At 49.8% G+C, this 17310-nt stretch overlaps 1 protein-coding gene across 3 annotated transcripts in view; it reads left to right on the top strand.

Moving 5' to 3' along the window:
• MGAT5B (alpha-1,6-mannosylglycoprotein 6-beta-N-acetylglucosaminyltransferase B) overlaps nucleotides 1-17310 on the top strand; it is a 77943-nt gene that overhangs the window by 57856 nt on the left and 2777 nt on the right. For 2 of the 3 annotated variants that reach the window (XM_030962019.1, XM_030962018.1), the window contains exons 10-17: nucleotides 615-748; nucleotides 2659-2789; nucleotides 3417-3422; nucleotides 5023-5178; nucleotides 6790-6936; nucleotides 9826-9942; nucleotides 16351-16425; nucleotides 16846-17120. In XM_030962019.1, coding sequence (XP_030817879.1) covers nucleotides 615-748; nucleotides 2659-2789; nucleotides 3417-3422; nucleotides 5023-5178; nucleotides 6790-6936; nucleotides 9826-9942; nucleotides 16351-16425; nucleotides 16846-17120 — 1041 coding nt within the window. The remainder of the gene's footprint in view (nucleotides 1-614; nucleotides 749-2658; nucleotides 2790-3416; nucleotides 3423-5022; nucleotides 5179-6789; nucleotides 6937-9825; nucleotides 9943-16350; nucleotides 16426-16845; nucleotides 17121-17310) is intronic. The other variant, XM_030962020.1, reaches the window with a different exon arrangement.

Here is a 17310-nt window from a genome sequence, read left to right as displayed (position 1 = left end):
GAAGGGCTCCTTGGGCTGCTGCTGCACCCTCTTGTCAGGAAAATTAATCCACAAACACGTTTTATGTCCAAAAAGGAGACAGAGGAGTCCTTTGACTTTATTCAAATAAAGGGAGAGGCCATGGGGCATTCCCCTGGGGTCTCTCAAATTTTTGGAGGGCACAGCCTCCTTTTTACCCCAATTTCCTGGCCACATTTCCCTTCTCTTTTTCCCCATTGGCTGAGGTACTTGAGAGGTACAGACTTCCTGAAATGCTTGGTACCAAAGATTCCCCTCTAATGTACAACACTCCCTTTTAGTTTTTAATTCTTATGGAATTTATGGGTTTTTTTAAAATTCTTATGGAATTATGGTTATGTTTCTTTTGTTTTTCAATATCCAATTTCATCTATCAGCAAACCTGCAGTTTATTTGTAAAAGCAAGTATCTTTTTTCCATTCATCAATCAGTGCAATCCTCCCCATTGTTTTTTTTATCTCCCAGTGCTGGTTTTATCCACCAGCAGACCCACAGCTTGTTTGGAAAGGCAAACCCCTCATTCCTCTCCCTCTGCTTGGGGTGAGACGAGGGTTCCTGGGGACAGCAGGTGTCCTCAGTGGGTGTGTGCCCCGCAGGTGCCGTGTCCGGGTCATCGACACCTTTGGGACAGAGCCAGCCTACAACCACGAGGAGTACGCCACGCTGCGCGGCTACCGCACCAACTGGGGCTACTGGAACCTGCAGCCCAGCCAGTTCATGACCATGTTCCGTGAGTGCTGGTGCCTGGCATGGCTGCCTGGAACAGGGGCTTGACACGATCCACTTGTAAAACCACGGGTCCTTATTGAGAACTTTTGCTGGAGTTCAGGCTGTCCCCAGTGTTGTGGATATGAACAAGGCCAAACTTTCTCTGGGGAAAGAGGTTCTCATTTATTAAAATAGCTGCAAGGAACGGAGTACCTAGGATAAGCCCAAGCACCCACACAGTGAGCCAAAACCAGAACAGTGCGCTACCCCCACGTGCACAGTGTTTTCCCCACAAAGTCAGTATCCAACAAGAAACACCCTGACCCAACCAAACTCCCCCCATTTATAGCCCCCTTCAAGTCCGGGATTGGTCCATTTTGGCTCTGCATGATGACTGGTCCATTTCCAGGCTTCCCATTGGTCTTTAACACCATTCATTCTGGACCAATCGTTTCTGCAGGGCTTCGCATGATTGGTCAGATCTTCCATCCAATCCCTCTTTGACCTCGCCTTGCCCTGCCAGACCACCCTTCTACCAAACCCTGGACCCTTCTAGAACATTCGAATAACCCCCCTTAACATAATTCAATTAATATAACATAATTAATACAATATAATTGAAATATACCCTAATTTAACATAATTTTTACTTATAACACCAGCAGGCTGCACACAGGTCCCAGATAGCACAGTCCTGTTCGGAGCTCCCAAGCAGTTCTTAGCCACAGACAACCTTAGCAAGCTTAGGTGAGATCAGCTCTTTAGTGATATCAGCTCATTGTGATTTCAGCTGTTCAGCTTGCTAGGTGCCTAGGCAGGGAGACGCAGGCAGAGAGAGGAGAAGTCTGTGTGGGGTTCCACAGGAGCGTCTTTATTGATTCTTCCGTGAAGGTTCTCAGTGACAGCTCTTGTGACGATGTTCGCAGGGATCTGAGGATGAGGGAAGAGATGAGGATCTGACTCCATGTTTCAGAAGGCTTGATTTATTATTTTATGATATGTATTATATTAAAACTATACTGGAAGAATAGAAGAAAGGATTTCATCAGAAGGCTAGCTAAGAATAGAAAAAGAAAGAAAGAACAACAAAGACTTGTGTCTCGGACAGAGTCCGAGCCAGCTGACTGTGATTGGCCATTAATTAATCTATGAGGCCAATCACAGATGCACCTGTTGCATTCCACAGCAGCAGATAATCATTGTTTACATTTTGTTTCTGAGGCCTCTCGGCGTCTCGGGAGAAAAAATCCTAAGGAAAAGATTTTTCATGAAAGATGTCTGTGACAAGTTCTTCTGCCTGAGCTGGGCAAAAGCAGCTCTTTATGTAGGATTCAGGGGTTTTGGAAATTGTCCAGTAGGAAGGGTTAAAGGAAAGCGACCTATAGTCTTAGAGAGAGATAAGCAGGGGTCCAAAGGCGGAATAGGGATTTTAGCCCAGTCACCATGACTTGGCATTCCCTATCTTAGGCTTCTGACCACCAGGGAGCCCTTGCTGGCTGTAGGCCTGCTACAGGTCGTGATGGTTTGTTCACTGATCTCACCGTGCAAAAACAACACAGAGGGGATTTCAGTGTTAATCAAAATGAATGCACCTTTATTGAGTGCCCACAGCAAATGTGATAGAAGGGTTGGAAAGGAGATACAGGAGAGAGAGAGAGAAAGAAAGAGGGGGGGTGCTGGGAGACTCAAGCATTCCATTTTCCTGGCTGTGTGAAGCCCCTCTGGCAGCCTAAAAACACCTCACTGTGTGAAGAGCTGCTTGAGTCGGTTCTGAAGCCTGCATTTCATGAGCTGCCTGGATAGGGATTCAAGCTCCATTTTCCTCCATCAAGGCTCTGGAGCCAGGCTCATCTCAGGCTGTATCCCCACCCCTGGGGACATCCCGAAAAAACATCTGTCCAGCCACTTGTCTCCTCCCCTTGGTGCCCACAGCTCACACCCCTGACAACTCCTTCATGGGCTTCGTGTCGGAGGAGCTCAACCAGACTGAGAAGCAGCTCATCAAGGCCAACAAAGTCAGCAGCATGGCCGTGGTGTATGGCAAGGAGGCCAGCATCTGGAAGGTGGGTGTCCTAGGGCTGCTGGGGACAAGCCAGGCGGGCAGGGGTAGGCACAGGCAGGGCTGGGAGGCAGCCCCAGCCTCTGGATCTCACCCTGAGCTGTGGAGGTGCAGATCTGGGTGTGTTTGTGGAGAACTATCCTTGTCCTGGTCCTGGGGGAATGATGGGACCACATCCAGAGCCTCCAACAAACAGGGAGAGGCTGGTGGGACACCATTCCCTGCTCCTTGCTCTGGGTGGTGCTTCCTCCCAGCAGGCTCTGAGGCTGAGGATTTCATATCGATGATTTTATGTAATCAATTATAATGATTGCCACTAATTAATTGCAGTGATTGCTGCATTATGATGGGGATAGTTTGAGTCTGCTTTCAAGCACTCTGTGAAAAGGGGTTGTGCTCCCTGAGCCCGAAACACCTGGGGAAGAGGGGTGGGTCGCTGCATGGGGACAGCCCCCCAAAACACCCCCCAAAACACGCCCCTGCATCTCCAGAGGGGCTGTGCACGCTCCCCTCGCCTTATCCAGAGCTAGCAAGCTGCTTTTCCTTCCAGGGCTGTAAAAAGGAGCTAATTCTCATTGTCTGTTGATTTATTTCTATTTTTCCCTCTGTGCACCGCCTGGGGCTGCTCCAGTTGCAGGTACTGTACCACACCAGCTGCTGCTGGGCTTTGCCTCTGCTCCTCTTCTCGAGAGAGAAAAGGTTTTTGTCAGACTCGACTTTGCCTTGACGTGGGCTGGGTCCTCTGGAGCTGCTGGGATTGATGTGGGTTGATGCAGTGGGGGCTGTACCTCCTCCCCTTCCCAGCTTTCCTGATTAGCAGCTGCTAATTAGCAGGGATGCTTGTGGTGAGCCAGGATCCAGCCAGGCTGTCTCCTCTTTTCTGGTGTTTGTGGGGTTTCCATCCCTGCCCAGGTCTGACAGCAAATCCCCTCTGCCTGGCTTGGGGGCTCCCTAAAATCCCTACTGAAACCCACTGAATCTCATTTTAGGAGAACTGCAACATCTTGTCTTATTTTTCTACCATTCCCATGACCTTTCTTATCTAGAAGTTTCCTTGGAGCTTAGTTAAGGTAATTTGGGAAGGCACTAAAGAGAGTTCAAACCCCAGAATGGACATTTCCCTCCACCCAGGGTGCTACAGGCATTTGCTGTTTTCAGTCGGAACTCACAAACAACATCAGTTTTCCCCAGACTGCATATTTGGGGCCATTTATTGCTGGGTGAAGAGGCTGGGGCTCCTTGAGGCCAGGCTGCCTGGCCTTTGCTTCCCATCTTGTACACTCCGTGGAATAAAAAAGGAAATAGAGGAGTTTTTCCTTATTTTGAGTGATTTTGAGGTCTAGAAAGGCACAGACCACCTCCATCTTCTGGAGCCAGGTGCTCATTTACCAGCCTTGGACTAAACACCCTCTCCAGAGCAGGATGTTTTTGACATTTAGAAACATTTCATTAAACCTCCCTTCCCTTTATTTCTCATTTCCTATCCCTCTGAACTTCTTGCCTCTGGCTCACGATAGGAGCTGAAGTTTTAATAAGCTGGGAAAGCCTTAGAGCCTTGGAGGATTCCAGGGATCCATGGCTGAGGGCAGAAATTCAGCATTTGAGGAGGCTTTAAGGCAACATACACAGAGTTTTCTCAAATTCCCCATTTAGAGCTCCTTATTCCCCCTGGTCTTCGCTCTTTTGGGGCTCTTGCAGCACTGGAAAATCCCGCATCCAAAGGATGGGCCCTTTGTGGTTTTTTCAAGCAAAAAAATTCTCCAGTAAAGAAATTGTTAATAAGAAAGTATGCTTTGGAGCAAAAATAGGGAAGCCTCCAAGAGAAGAAAATTGATGACCCCTTTCATTTTCCAAGTAGTGAAACAGGATTAAATCTGAATGAGAAAATCCTTGGAACTTGTTACTTGGAATAAGAGGCTATTAGCAAGCTCAGGTTCCTTCTGAACCCTCTGAAGCCTTTAATTCAGCAGCTCCAGAGTGGAAGCTGCCCTTGGAGGGGACAGGGGAGGCAGGAACCTGATGATCAGAGTGATGGACCCTGCAGCCATTGGGGCTCTCCAGGAGCCTGGGGCAGTCCAGGATGTGTTTCCAAGGCATGAGAAGGGACAGGTGGGGATTTTGCAAGCATGGAAGGTGCTCTGGGACAGCAGTTTGAGAGTTAAACCCCCCCCTGTAACAACGGGGAGGAGGTCAGACCCATTGCTTCGTGTAGTTCACATGTCTGCCTTCCTCCCCAGGGCAAGGAGAAGTTCCTGGCCATCCTCAACAAGTACATGGAGATCCATGGCACTGTTTATTATGAGACACAGAGGCCACCCGAGGTGCCAGCATTCGTCAAGAACCACGGGCTGCTGCCCCAGCACGAGTTCCAGCAGCTGCTGAGGAAGGCAAAGGTGGGTGAGGCCATCCCAGGACCCTGTCCCCGGTTACCTGTGCTCCTCCCAGGCCTGCAGGCACTCCCAGCTGGGACAATTAACCACGAGGGATAATTAGGCAGGAACCAAGCAGAGCACATTTCAGATCAAGATGTGTCTGAAGAGTTTCTCCTTGCAGACTGTCCACAGGCAGAGTGCAAAGTTGCCTCATTAATTCATGTATTGCTGAATGAGGTGGGTTTTGGTTTTTTTTTCCACCTCATAGCTGTGATAAAAATAAACCAGATTCTTGGAGTGTGTGGGTGTGGGCACATCCCTGTTGCCTTCAGCTGCTGCCTGGGGGAAATATTTCTGATTTACCAGCCCAAACAGCTGTGGCAAAACAATGTAGCTCCATGCAGGGCCAAAGTGATGGTGGTGATCACCATGGGGGATCTTGCAGCTCCTGGACACTCCATGGCTGTGCAAAGTGGGCTGTGGTTGATGGGCTGGGGTTGTGCATCCTGGAGAAAAGGAGACTTGGGGGTGCCCTCATCACTCTCTACAACTCCCTGAAAGGTGCCTGTGCTCAGCTGGGGCTGGGCTCTTTCTCCAGCAGCACTGACAGAGCCAGAGCACACAGCCTCCAGCTGCGCCAAGGGAAATACAGGCTGGATATCAGGGGAAAAGTGTTTCACAGAAAGGGTGATAAAGTTCTGGAATGGCTGCCCGGGGAGGTGGTGGAGTCCCCATCCCTGGGGGTGTTTAACAAAGCCTGGATGTGGCACTGGATGCCAGGGTTGAGTTGAGGTGTTGGGGCTGGGTTGGACTCGATGATCTTGGAGGTCTCTTCCAGCCCAGTGATTCTGTGAACTCTGTGAAAAGGGGGAATATTCAGCGTAACTTGTTGAGCCCCACTAGAGGCTTGGTGTGCAGGAGCTGAGCAGCAGAGAGGGGATGCTGGTGGGTTTATCTGGGAGGTTTCCCTGTGGGGAAAATCACTCAGTCTCAGGGCCTCTCGCTGCTCAGAGTGACCCTGAGATATGTTAGAAAGTCTCTTTTCCCAGCCCGGCGCTTGAATACGGAGTCAGAGCTCTTCAGTTCTCAGTCTCAAGGTTCCTTATCTATAAAATTCTTTCTCCTGCCCTGCCGAGATCCGTCCAGCAGGACAGTTCCAGGCACTCTGCCTGCCCCCGGGGCAGTGTTATGTCTTTATACTAAAAACTACGTGTACAATATTTATAATTACTTCCCAATACCTATCACCTATGTTAGACAGTGAGCTTCTACTCTAATCCAATCTAAAAGTGCCAACATCACAGCAGAAGATGGAGGCCAAGAAGAAGAAGGCGAAAGGCTGGACATGCCCAGATCCCTCCATCTTGCCCCCTGAACCCCCATTCTAGAAAACCCCAAAGTCTACCTTTTCACCCCATGATAAATTCACTATTATTCTACTTAACTGTCATGGCCTGCAGATCTTCATCTAAGGTTGGTAACTTGCTCCATGGGTCATAATCAAAACCACAGGCATTCTGGGCTCTGTGCCAGGGTGTCTGAGCCCCCTGGCAGGGGCTCTTGGCTGCTCAGGACAGCCAGAGGGATGTCCTGGGTTCCCACAACTCACAGCGCTGTGTTTGTGCCTTGCAGCTCTTCATTGGCTTTGGGTTCCCCTACGAGGGCCCGGCCCCGCTGGAGGCCATCGCCAACGGCTGCGTGTTCCTGCAGGCGCGCTTCAACCCTCCCCACAGCTCCCTCAACCACGAGTTCTTCCGTGGGAAGCCCACGTCCCGAGAGGCAAGTGTGGAAAACACTGTTCACTACTGGAATATTATCAATATAGCTGGATGGGACGTGCCTGAGCTTGTCTGACCCTTGACGCTGAACCAAATCGCGGCAACTGTGGTGATTTCACCCCAGAGACACTTTTGGCTGGCTGGGTGTGTGGTGTTTCACCCCACAGACACTTTGGGCTGGCTGGTGTGTGGTGTTTCACCCACAGACACTTTTGGCTGGCTGGGTGTGTGGTGTTTCACCCCACAGACACTTTGGGCTGGCTGGTGTGTGGTGTTTCACCCCACAGACACTTTTGGCTGGCTGGATGCTGCAGTTGGGCACTGGAGACAAGTCCAGGCCTGCAGGAGCTCTGGTGGTGCTGGGATGGAGCTTCCCCCATAACAGGGGCTGCTCCTCAGGTTTCCCTCTGGTGGAGAAGCTTTAAGGCAATGGTGAAGGAAAGGAGTCGGTTCTGATGGAGGGTTTGGATCCAGAGCTTTATTCTGGCCCACAGGCCTCTGAATGCAGCACCAGCTCCAACAGAACTCCCTGAGCCCGTGGTTGCTGCTCCTTTGAACCCCGGGGAGAGGGGCAGGGAAGGGGTAGGGAGCCACCAAGCAGGGACAGGAGGGGAGGGACAAAGGGACAAAGGACACCTGGATGGCCCAATGTCCCCTCAGGGGGTAGAGGGCATCCTTTGGATCTGCCCAATCACCCAACGCCCTTCTGGAATGCCAGGACTGACAGACAGAGCTAGGTGGGGAAAGGAGAGGTGACTGACACACCTGGGAGGGAATTATCAGGGGAGGGACCCAGGTTCTGAGGTAAACCCTGAAATCACAACGCAACAGTTCACTCTGCTGTAAGAATCTAGGAAGTTTAATAAAGGACAATAGAAGACAAAGACAATAAAGCAAGGATTTACAGCCAGGTGCCTCGTTGCATTCAGGCAAGAGCACACCTGCCAATTTGGAAACACCCTTTATAGACCATTTCTATTGCATCAGCTTGTGACATATTCATAAATAATATAAATACAATATATTTATATTGTTTTATATTTACTATTTTATTTATATTGTTTATGAATATGTCACAGGCTGATGCAATAGAAATGGTCTATAAAGGGTGTTTCCAAATTATTTATATTTATTATATTTATATTTATATTTATATTATTTAATATTTACTGTTATATTTATATTGTTTTATATTTACTAATAGTAAATATTAAAAATTACAAATACAAATACAGATATAATAGTAAACTTTCCCCCAAACTAGTTTACATATTCCAAGAACTGTTTAGGATGGCTCCACCTCAGATCCACCTTTTTAGAGCATGCATACTCTTTGGCTGTGGTTTTAGTCCATTCTCATCATCACCTTCAGTTTTGGGCCTTACTTTTTACCAATGGTAAGTGTTGGTAGTTGGCGTATCAATAGCAGGGTCCTCATCATATGTTCCTTGGATATTATCCCATCCAAGCAAGCATTTTCACACAAGCATATCTATATCAGCTATTTCTAAGTTTCAATTAACAACAGAAATAAATCTGTATCTTTATAGCAAACTTACTTTGACACTACACATATAGAATCCATTTTAATATTTGCCCCAGCCCCTTCTCCAGCAGCCCAAACCCACAGATCCCCACACCCTGCTCCCAGCCCAGGGCAATGTCCCCTGCTCATCCCTCTGTCCCCCCAGAGGGACATCAGGACCTGCACAGTGTGCCGGGGCTATGAAATCCCTCCCAGGCTTGCCCAGCGCTGGGAATTCAATCTAAGTAGAGCAGGAACTCTTTAAAAGTTAAAGGCTTGGGAAAATTGCCTCTTTTATTATTAATAAAGTGGATAATGCAGTGCAAGGCTCCCTCACCGAGCAGGGAGTGAGCTGGGGGCTGTGCAGCAGGGCTGGGCTGGGCTGTCCTGCCCCTCCTGATCGCCCCCTGCACCCCCAAATTTGTTGTTAATTGTGCAGCTGGGGTGGGCTGTCCTGCACCCCCTGATTGCCCCATGCACCCCCAAATTTGGTGTTAGCACCCATTTGGGCAGGGCTGGGGCTGTACCTCAGCCTGGAGCTGGGTGAGGGCTGTGAAATGCCTCGGGGTGTTTCTGTGCTGGAGGGGAAAGAGGTGATCAGTCTGCCAGGAGAGAGATGAGGAAGGACAGCAATGAGGGGGATGAACCACACAGCTCCTCTCTTCCAGCTGGCAGGGGCTCAGGCCCTTCTGAGATGTTTTGTGGTGCCCCCAAAACACGTCCTCTGCTCTGCAACCTCTCTCTTCCCTTCCCAGGGGAGATCAGGGCTGAAAAGGCACCTCAGGGCTGAAACAAAAGAGGTAGATCCCCAAAAATCTCCTATGTGGGCAGCCCAGGGAAAAGCAAGGATGTCAGTACCTGTGGAGCACCAGTGTGTGGGCTGCCCGTGGCGTCAGGGTGATGCAGCTCCCAGCACTGCTCTCTCCCAGTGCCAGCCTTTCCCATCCTTCAGTGGCAATGGATTTTCTCCCTGCCTTGTTTCTAGAGCTGGCAAACCTGGGAGATGTGGTGCCTTCACACACCTTTCCTGCTTTGGGGGGTTTTTACCATCCAGACCCACAGAATGGCTCAGGTGAAGGGTACATTGTTCCTGTGGTATAGAGTGAAGATATTCCAGGCTGCCAAAGGAATTCAGTGTTGTTGGGAATGGGGCATCCCAACCCAGTGGGAATTACAGCACATCATCCTGAGGCTGGGGAGCAGCTGGATTCAGAGGAATCCATTTCCCAGCACTCCCTATTGCAGTAGGTCAAACCCCACTGTGTCTGTGGGGCTGCTGCTCCTGTCTGCCAGCCAGCTCTGAGCAGGAAGCAGCAGCCATTCCAGCAGGGATTGCAAAATCCAGCTGGCACCTCTCTGTTTCAGGTGTCCTCCCAACACCCATATGCTGAGGACTTCATTGGGAAACCCCACGTGTGGACTGTTGACTACAACAACTCTGAGGAGTTCGAAGCTGCCATCAAAACCATCATGAGGACACAGGTAGGGCTCAGAGCAGTTTTGGGGTGACCTCCCTGCTGCTGGGTTTGGACAAGCGTCTTGGTTTGACAAGACAGGTGTCTGCTAAGGAAGGCAGGAGCCTCCCTTGAAATGGAAAATGTAAACTCCTTCCCTCTGAATTGTTATACTTTTGAAATTATATAATAATAATATTATATATTATATAATAATTATTGTTATAATTTTGACATTTTGCTCTCAGGCAAAGACATGGGAATAGGGATAACTTTCTTTATTAGGGAAAAAAAATAAAATAAACAATACAGTAATACAAAACAACACTGCCAGAGTCAGAGCAGTCCCTGCCCCCCTGTGTGTCAGGGGGTGGCACAGCCCCATCCCATGGGGGCTCAGCCCTCCTGCAGTGCCAGCTGTGCTGCTGCTGGAGCAGGGATCCTGCACAAGGGGGGAGTTTTCCTCTGCAGCTCCAGGGCTGCTGGAGATGGGCCTGGGCTCCCTCTGGCAATGCAGGGCAGCAGAAAGCTGCTCCTCTGGGAATGCAGTGGGCAAAGGCTGCTGTGCTGCTCCAGGCTCAGATTGGATCCAGGTAGGAATGCTTGGCTCCTCCCCTGGGCGCAGCATCTCCCCATGGGATGCTGGAATTGGATCAGCCCTGCAGGGACACTCAGTGGCCATGGACAGCAGAGATCTCCTGGAGGGAGGGTTGGTTGTGGAGGAGATAAAGAAAAAACTGCCCAATGAACAGCAGAGAACTGCCCCAGCTCTGACAGATGGTGATAGAACACACACCCCCATTTCCAACCTAAGACAACAAGCAGCAGCAGATGTTGGAGCCTGGCTCTTCTTTTCCTTTCCTTTCTCCTTTGGATGTTTTGGTCCCTTCCTGCAGCCCCAGGGGCACAGGTGCTCCCACCTTCCTTTGGCATTGTAGGTGTTTCCCCAGGATCCCCCGGGAATCCTGTGGGCAAGCCTGGAGCAAGGGAAGGCTGAGATAAGGTTTGGGAGCAGCAGGCTGAGGTTGCTGCAGATTGAGAGCAGTTCTGGGAGCTGGTGTGATAACAAAGATAACCCCAGAGAGCTGCAGCCCTCTGCACCTGCCTTCCCCCCACTTCACTGATTGTTTCCTTTGGATGAAGAAGATCAATGGGAATAACTTCAGGAGTTGCCTCTGTGAGGGATGTAAGGAAGGGGAGAGCCCCAGGGAAGGCTGTGCCTGCTCTGGAAACACTCCTCATGAATATTTAGCTCCCACCCTGTGGCAGGAGCCTTTCAAGTTGTCCAAATTATTAAAGTCAGTTTTTCTGGAGGGGAGGAAAGTGCTGATAGCCATTTTGCTGGCCATTTGCCTCACCTGGGATGAGCCATCCTCTCTGGAGGACAGGGATGTGCTGTGGAACCCAGACTGGGTGGGCTCAGGGTTGGTGCTGGGTGGGATTTGGGGGGACAGGGGTGTGATGCTGCTCAGAGAAAGGTCATCCTTGCTTTTCCCTGCATTAGAAGCTGCAGAGGGGGGTGCCTGTGGCAGTCTGGGGACCTGATTCAGGTAATGTGGCCATGCCAACACTGTCTCACCTCCTCCAGGATGATTACTGCGGCTCTTCACCTCATGTTCATTTTCTCTGTGAGTTTGTAAAGACTCATGAAACCCAACTTAGGAAAACAGTTGTTGTTCTGCACATTCATTCCCGTATCTCGATTAGAATTAAATTAAAAATAATGACATCCCTGCTGCTGTGCTGCCAGGCCAGCTGTCAGAGCATGACCCTCCACCATCTGGGCTGGAGACAGCCCTGAAGTGAAGGAATTGCTGTGAGTGGGAGGCTGGGAGCTGTTTTGGGAGAGAGAAGGAAATTTTCACTTTTTCCAGAAGAGAAGAAAGAAAATAGTGAAGCCTGGTGCTGCTGTGCTGTTAAAATGATTAAAGAATGGTGAGATTGAGGAGGGAGGAAAGGGCTGTGCTGGTTCCTGGGCAGCTGAGTTGTGCTGCTGCTGTGTTGACTGGATGGGCACCGGGTCATTTAGGTGCTTAATGGTCTGGTTAAAAATTAAAGAACTAAAAAGGATTTCAGGGAAGGGTTTTGTGGCATAATGGGCACTGGGCAGGAGGAGCTGGTGTCCAGAACTGGGCACTCACTGGAGTGAGCAGCTGCTGTGCCCATCCCTGGTGTGCCCCAAATCAAGCTCCTGTCTCAGCTCTTCTCATTCCCACTGTCAGGAAAATTAATCCACAAACATCAGAGGTTTATGTCCAAAAAGGAGACAGAGGAGTCCTTTGACTTTATTGGAATAAAGGGAGAGGCCATGGGGCATTCTCCTAGGGTCTCTCAAATTTTGGAGGACACAATTGGGCTCCTTTTGATCCCAATTTCCACCATTTCCTTTCTCTTTCCCCATTGGCTGAGGTACTTGAGAGGTTCAGACTTCCCAGAACGCCTGATACCAAAGATTTCCCTCTAATGTACAACCCTCCCTTTTAATTTTTAATTCTTATGGAATTTATGGTTTTTCCCCATTGTTTCTTTCATCTTTCAATACCCAATTTCATTTATCAGCAAACCTGCAGTTTATTTGTAAAGGCAAATATCATTTTCCATCCATCACTCAGTGGAATCCTTCCCATTGTTTCTTTTACCTCTCAGTGCTGGTTTTATCCACCAGCAGACCCACAGCTTGTTTGTAAAGACAAATTCCTCTCACCACTCTGGATCAGGACCCCTACTCTGCAGTGCTCTCCCACAAAGCACCCCAGCCTCTGGAATTACCCTCAGCTGCTGGAAGTCCTAAATTTGCCTCGGATGAGCAGCTCCAGTCACTGAGGCCCCATTTGCGTTGTGACACAAAGTCACTCTGGAGAGGGTGACTGAAGGGTGACCCTTTCCTTCCCACCAAGGAGTTAATCCCCAACTCACCTCTCTGGGGTTTTGAAGAAATTGCAGAAATCCTCCCAGAGCAGAGCAGGGAGTGAGTGTGAATAACTTACAGCAGCCTCTTTTTCCCCCCCACCTTTTTATCTTTTAAATAGAAAGGTCTGCTTTATTAGAGATGCTGTCAAGGCAATTAAGCCTAAAAATTGACCTACCTTACAGGTTTAAAAGCCTTATTATGGGCTTTGGCTCCAGGAGTCCATGGGTATCTTGTCTTTAAAATACTGTTTGTTACAGCAGGAATTGAAAACAAGGGCATGAGCAGGAGGAGCAGCAGAAAGATGGTAGCTGGGCAATTTAGTGTTCCTGTTCCCAGCCAGTTACTGGAGTTCAGAGAAATTATTTTACTGGCTCCTTTTTATTTTTTTCCCAAAGGCAAAATGGGGTGTTCTGTTATTGGAATATCTAATAAATTTGTCTGTTTTTCAGAATAACCACCATCAATTTATTTTTTTTTCTGTCAAAACATTTCATTTCAAAATTACTGGAATGAAATACTATGGTTTTGTTTCCCATCTGCCTGCCTTTGTTTGGAAATACCCTGCCAATTTATTGAAAGGAGTGCTGGATCTGAAATGTTGCATTTCCATTTGCTTCACTAACTCAGACAGATTGAACCTGAAACACAACATTTTCCCCCTCCCTGATGGGTGAAAACATTGAAAATTGAAAACTGACCTAAAATTGAATTTATTTAGGGATTTTTTTGTTGTCGTATGACCGAAAAATCACACATCCCACAGATGTTTTGCATCTTCTAGGCCAGAACTCAGTAAGACATTTTTGGGGATATGACATCTTGTGGGAAAACTGGCTCTGCCATCAGGTGGAAGCTGTGCTGGGAGCCTGTCTGGGAGTTTGGGAGCTGATTGATGAACCTGGCAGTAATCCTGCTGTGGTCGAGCTGACAGCAAGCTTCGGTCCCAGGGGGATTTGCTGATTTCTCAGCAATATTTTAATGTCACTGCAGCACCCCAGTTTCTCCTGCTGCAGCTTGGGGCAGGCTGTGCCATCCCAGAGCTGCTGCTGGGCTGGCAGAGCTCCCCAGGCTGCTGGCTGTGTGCAAACAGAGCAGTTGGGATGCAGCCGGCGTCCCTCCCAACCCAGTTCTGCCTGAAAGAAACTTCTTCCTTCTGGAGGCAGAGCTGAATCATGCCTGGGACGTGGCTTGGGTTTGCAATCTGTGTTTTTTCCCCCCAAGAACAGCCCTTGTGCTGCCCTCTCTCATCCTTTTGGAGGTGGCACCCGTTCCAGGTCACCCTCCAGCTGCTGGGCAAGGTTTTTGGCAGGCTGTGACTCTGCCATTCATCTCTCTGGGAGCACTTCTGGGTTTCCCTGATGGTTTGCATCCCTGAACTATTTATAAGGAAGATTAAAACCAGGGAAGCATCAAACCCCTCTACCCCAGAGATCAAATCAGCACAGGGACAGGGGGCAGAGAGACAAGTGGTGTCCCCTTGGGACAGGGGATGCTGGAGGTTTGTCCCAGTGATGGATTCTGTCTGTTATCCTGGGGTGAGAGGCTGGAGAAGGAGAGAGGTTTGCAAGCACCACCATTTTCTGGGCCTTCAGCTTTTCCCATTGTCAAAACCAGTCCTCACACAAGCAATTTAATAGACCCAATATTCTGGTGTAGTGAAGGGAGAAGGCTTCATTATATTAAAGTCAAACATACAGGACTATAATGGAAAATTATACATTTCAGACTATGCCTGAAAGAGCGGCACATTAAACATCCCAGTGAAAATAGCTGGTTAAAATGTTCCAGCCTGCTGTTACGTGCCAGCGCTGAATTGCATTATTTTTCTACTTATTTGTCTGATGACGCTCAGATTTTTTCCACCCTGCTTTATTTTCCTTTTGAATGAAGGAGACTTCATCCTCCCAGCTGGAAATGCAGGGCTCTTGCGGTGGCATTCCCATGGGACACCAGTGACTCCCTGCCTGGCTGATGGAGAGAGCACTGGGGCTGGGAAGCTCTCCCAGCTGAGCAAAGGATGGCAAAATCCATCTTACCAACACCTCCATTCCCTCCATGCCATCCTGTGCATCATTTTGCAGTGGGATGCAGTGATCCCCACCTCAGAACCCCCCTCCTCCTCCTCCTCCTCCCTCCCAGGACTCTGGGGACATCCTGAGCTCAGGAGTGCCATTAACAACGTGGCTGTTGAGAAGAGGCTGAGCCTGTCAGATTTTAATTAAACAATTATCTTCTCGAAATTGGCATTTTCTCAGTCCTGAGTGCACGAGCTGAATCCTAACAAAACCTGGAGAGGAGAGCAAAGGGAAGGAGAGCCTTTGGGGTTCCCCCTGAGAGGGAGAGGAGCAGGGGCTGCAGTGGGCTCCTGATACCCAGGGGTCCGCCTGGGAGCCTGTGGAGAGGTGGGATTGCACCTGGAGCATCACCTCTGGATGCATGTGCAGGCACGAGGAGGGTTTGTGTGATGTGCTGCAGCATTTTGGGGGATGAGGATGTTTCTGGAATTATATCTGCACTATGCCTGGCAAAAGGTCCTGGGAAAAGCCCCCCATGAAGGCAGTGGTGAGATGAGGCTGAGCACTGGTGATGCTGAGCAAGGGGGGGTTTGTCTCCTCCAAACTGATCCCAGGCAGCCCCAGTCTGGCTCTGAAACTGAGACAGGCAATTTTGCTTTCAGAGGGCTCTGCCCCAGTTAACTGAGAGCCCATCAGGAATTCAGAAGGAGGATTGGTGCCTGTCACTGTGTCAGCCCTGATTAGCGTGCACATCTGTAATTAGATGAAGCAGCTGTGATTTCCAGCCTGCCTGAGATCTCAGGTGGGATATTTATGGCAGGGAGATGCTTAGGGGGTTCTCAGCAGACTGAGCCTTTGAGCTTGGTTTTGACAGGTACTTCAAAAGGAAATAGCTATTTTGGAGGTGCAGAGCTCAGAAAATAGAAGCAGCAGTGTTTTCTGGATTAATTATCTCTGAGTAGTTTTGCTTATAATCCTCCTGAATAAAGCTCTGCAGAGATACACAAGGGGAAGGGAGGTCCCAGGACTGGCACCAACCTCCTGCACCTCATGTAACATCTCTCTGGAGAATAAGAGAGTGTGGAAAAATATGTCTTCTCAGGGCAGAAAGTTCCTTAAAAATATTATTTTAAAGATTGCTCTTCCCTTGCCCACAGCTGCAGAGTGTTTTGTGAGCTGGAACAGTTCATGCTTTAGTTTGAAGTGACCTATTGGATGAAAACTGATTTGATTGTATAACTTACTAAAAGTGGAGAAAAGGGAGATTAAAGTGGAACAGGGATGATTTCATTTTCACCAATAGGTTGAACCCGAAGTACTCCTCTCTCTCTATCGCTTTATGGCTGGTGAGGTTTCTCCAGCCCTAGGATTCTTCCCTGCTTGCTTTGGTGGACAGACATGAGTCATTGGCTTTGGTGGGTGGGAGAGCCATGCCCAAGGTTCTGCTGTCTCAGGGACAGGGCAAGGCTGTCCCCAGCTGCTGCCTGTGCTCTGCTCTTGCCCTTCACAGGTGGACCCTTACCTGCCTTACGAGTACACCTGCGAGGGGATGCTGGAGCGGATCCACGCCTACATTCAGCACCAGGTTGGGGAGAATCCCTGTCCTCCCTGGGGAGCCATCTCTGTCCTCATGGCCAGCTCTCCCTCTTCTCCCTGGGGAGCATCCCTGTTCACCCATTGTGCAGTCAGTGCCCTGATTGCAGAGAGCACCAGGAGATGGGGCTGGGGGAAGTTTGTCATGGGCCAGAGGTGCTGGGGGTTGGTGGAGGACACCTGGGGATGCTGGGGCTGGGCCTTTCTGCTGCAGGGAATAAGGCAGCATTGGGAGAAGAAGAGGTGAGAGAAGCAGAGGTTTATCACCCACACCCATAGCATCTATGCATGCAGGTGACCTCAACCTGATGAGCAAAGTCATCATCCCAAGTGTCCTCCTGTCCCACCAGCAGCCTCCCTTCCCCACTATTAACATCTCAGAGCACTGACCCATTATCTTCTCTTCCACCAGGATTTCTGCACCACATCATCTCTTCCTCCGTCTCCCAAGACCAAGACTCCTGCTATGCAAAGCCCTCCAAGCCCGCTGGCCCTGTCCCCCAACTCCACACACCTGGTGTGGTCCCCCAGGGCAGGGTGGGCGCCACAGGCGTGGCCCCCGGTGGCCTCTCTGCAGGTGTGGGTGTCGGAGCCCCAGCACACATGCACGGAGACGTGCCGGCGCCACGGGCTGGTCTGCGAGCCCACCTTCTTCAGGTTCCTCAACAAGGAGGAGGTGTTTCTCCAGTGAGTTGGGGCCTTCTCAGGGAGCTTGTGGGGGGGTCACCAGCCAGACCACGTTCCCTTTGTTCCCCCCATCCCCTGCACCCATTTTCTTCCCAAAAATCCCAGTGATGAGCCCTCATGCCCACATGCTCCCTGTTAGCTGGGATTAGCCAGAAAACTGAGGTGGGCATCAGCAAAAGCCCCAAGGAGC

Source organism: Camarhynchus parvulus, chromosome 18 (assembly GCF_901933205.1).
Source record: "Camarhynchus parvulus chromosome 18, STF_HiC, whole genome shotgun sequence".
Lineage (NCBI taxonomy): Eukaryota > Metazoa > Chordata > Aves > Passeriformes > Thraupidae > Camarhynchus > Camarhynchus parvulus.
The sequence above is the reverse complement of the archived record's forward strand: the minus strand, read 5'-3'. Positions and strand labels throughout refer to the sequence as shown.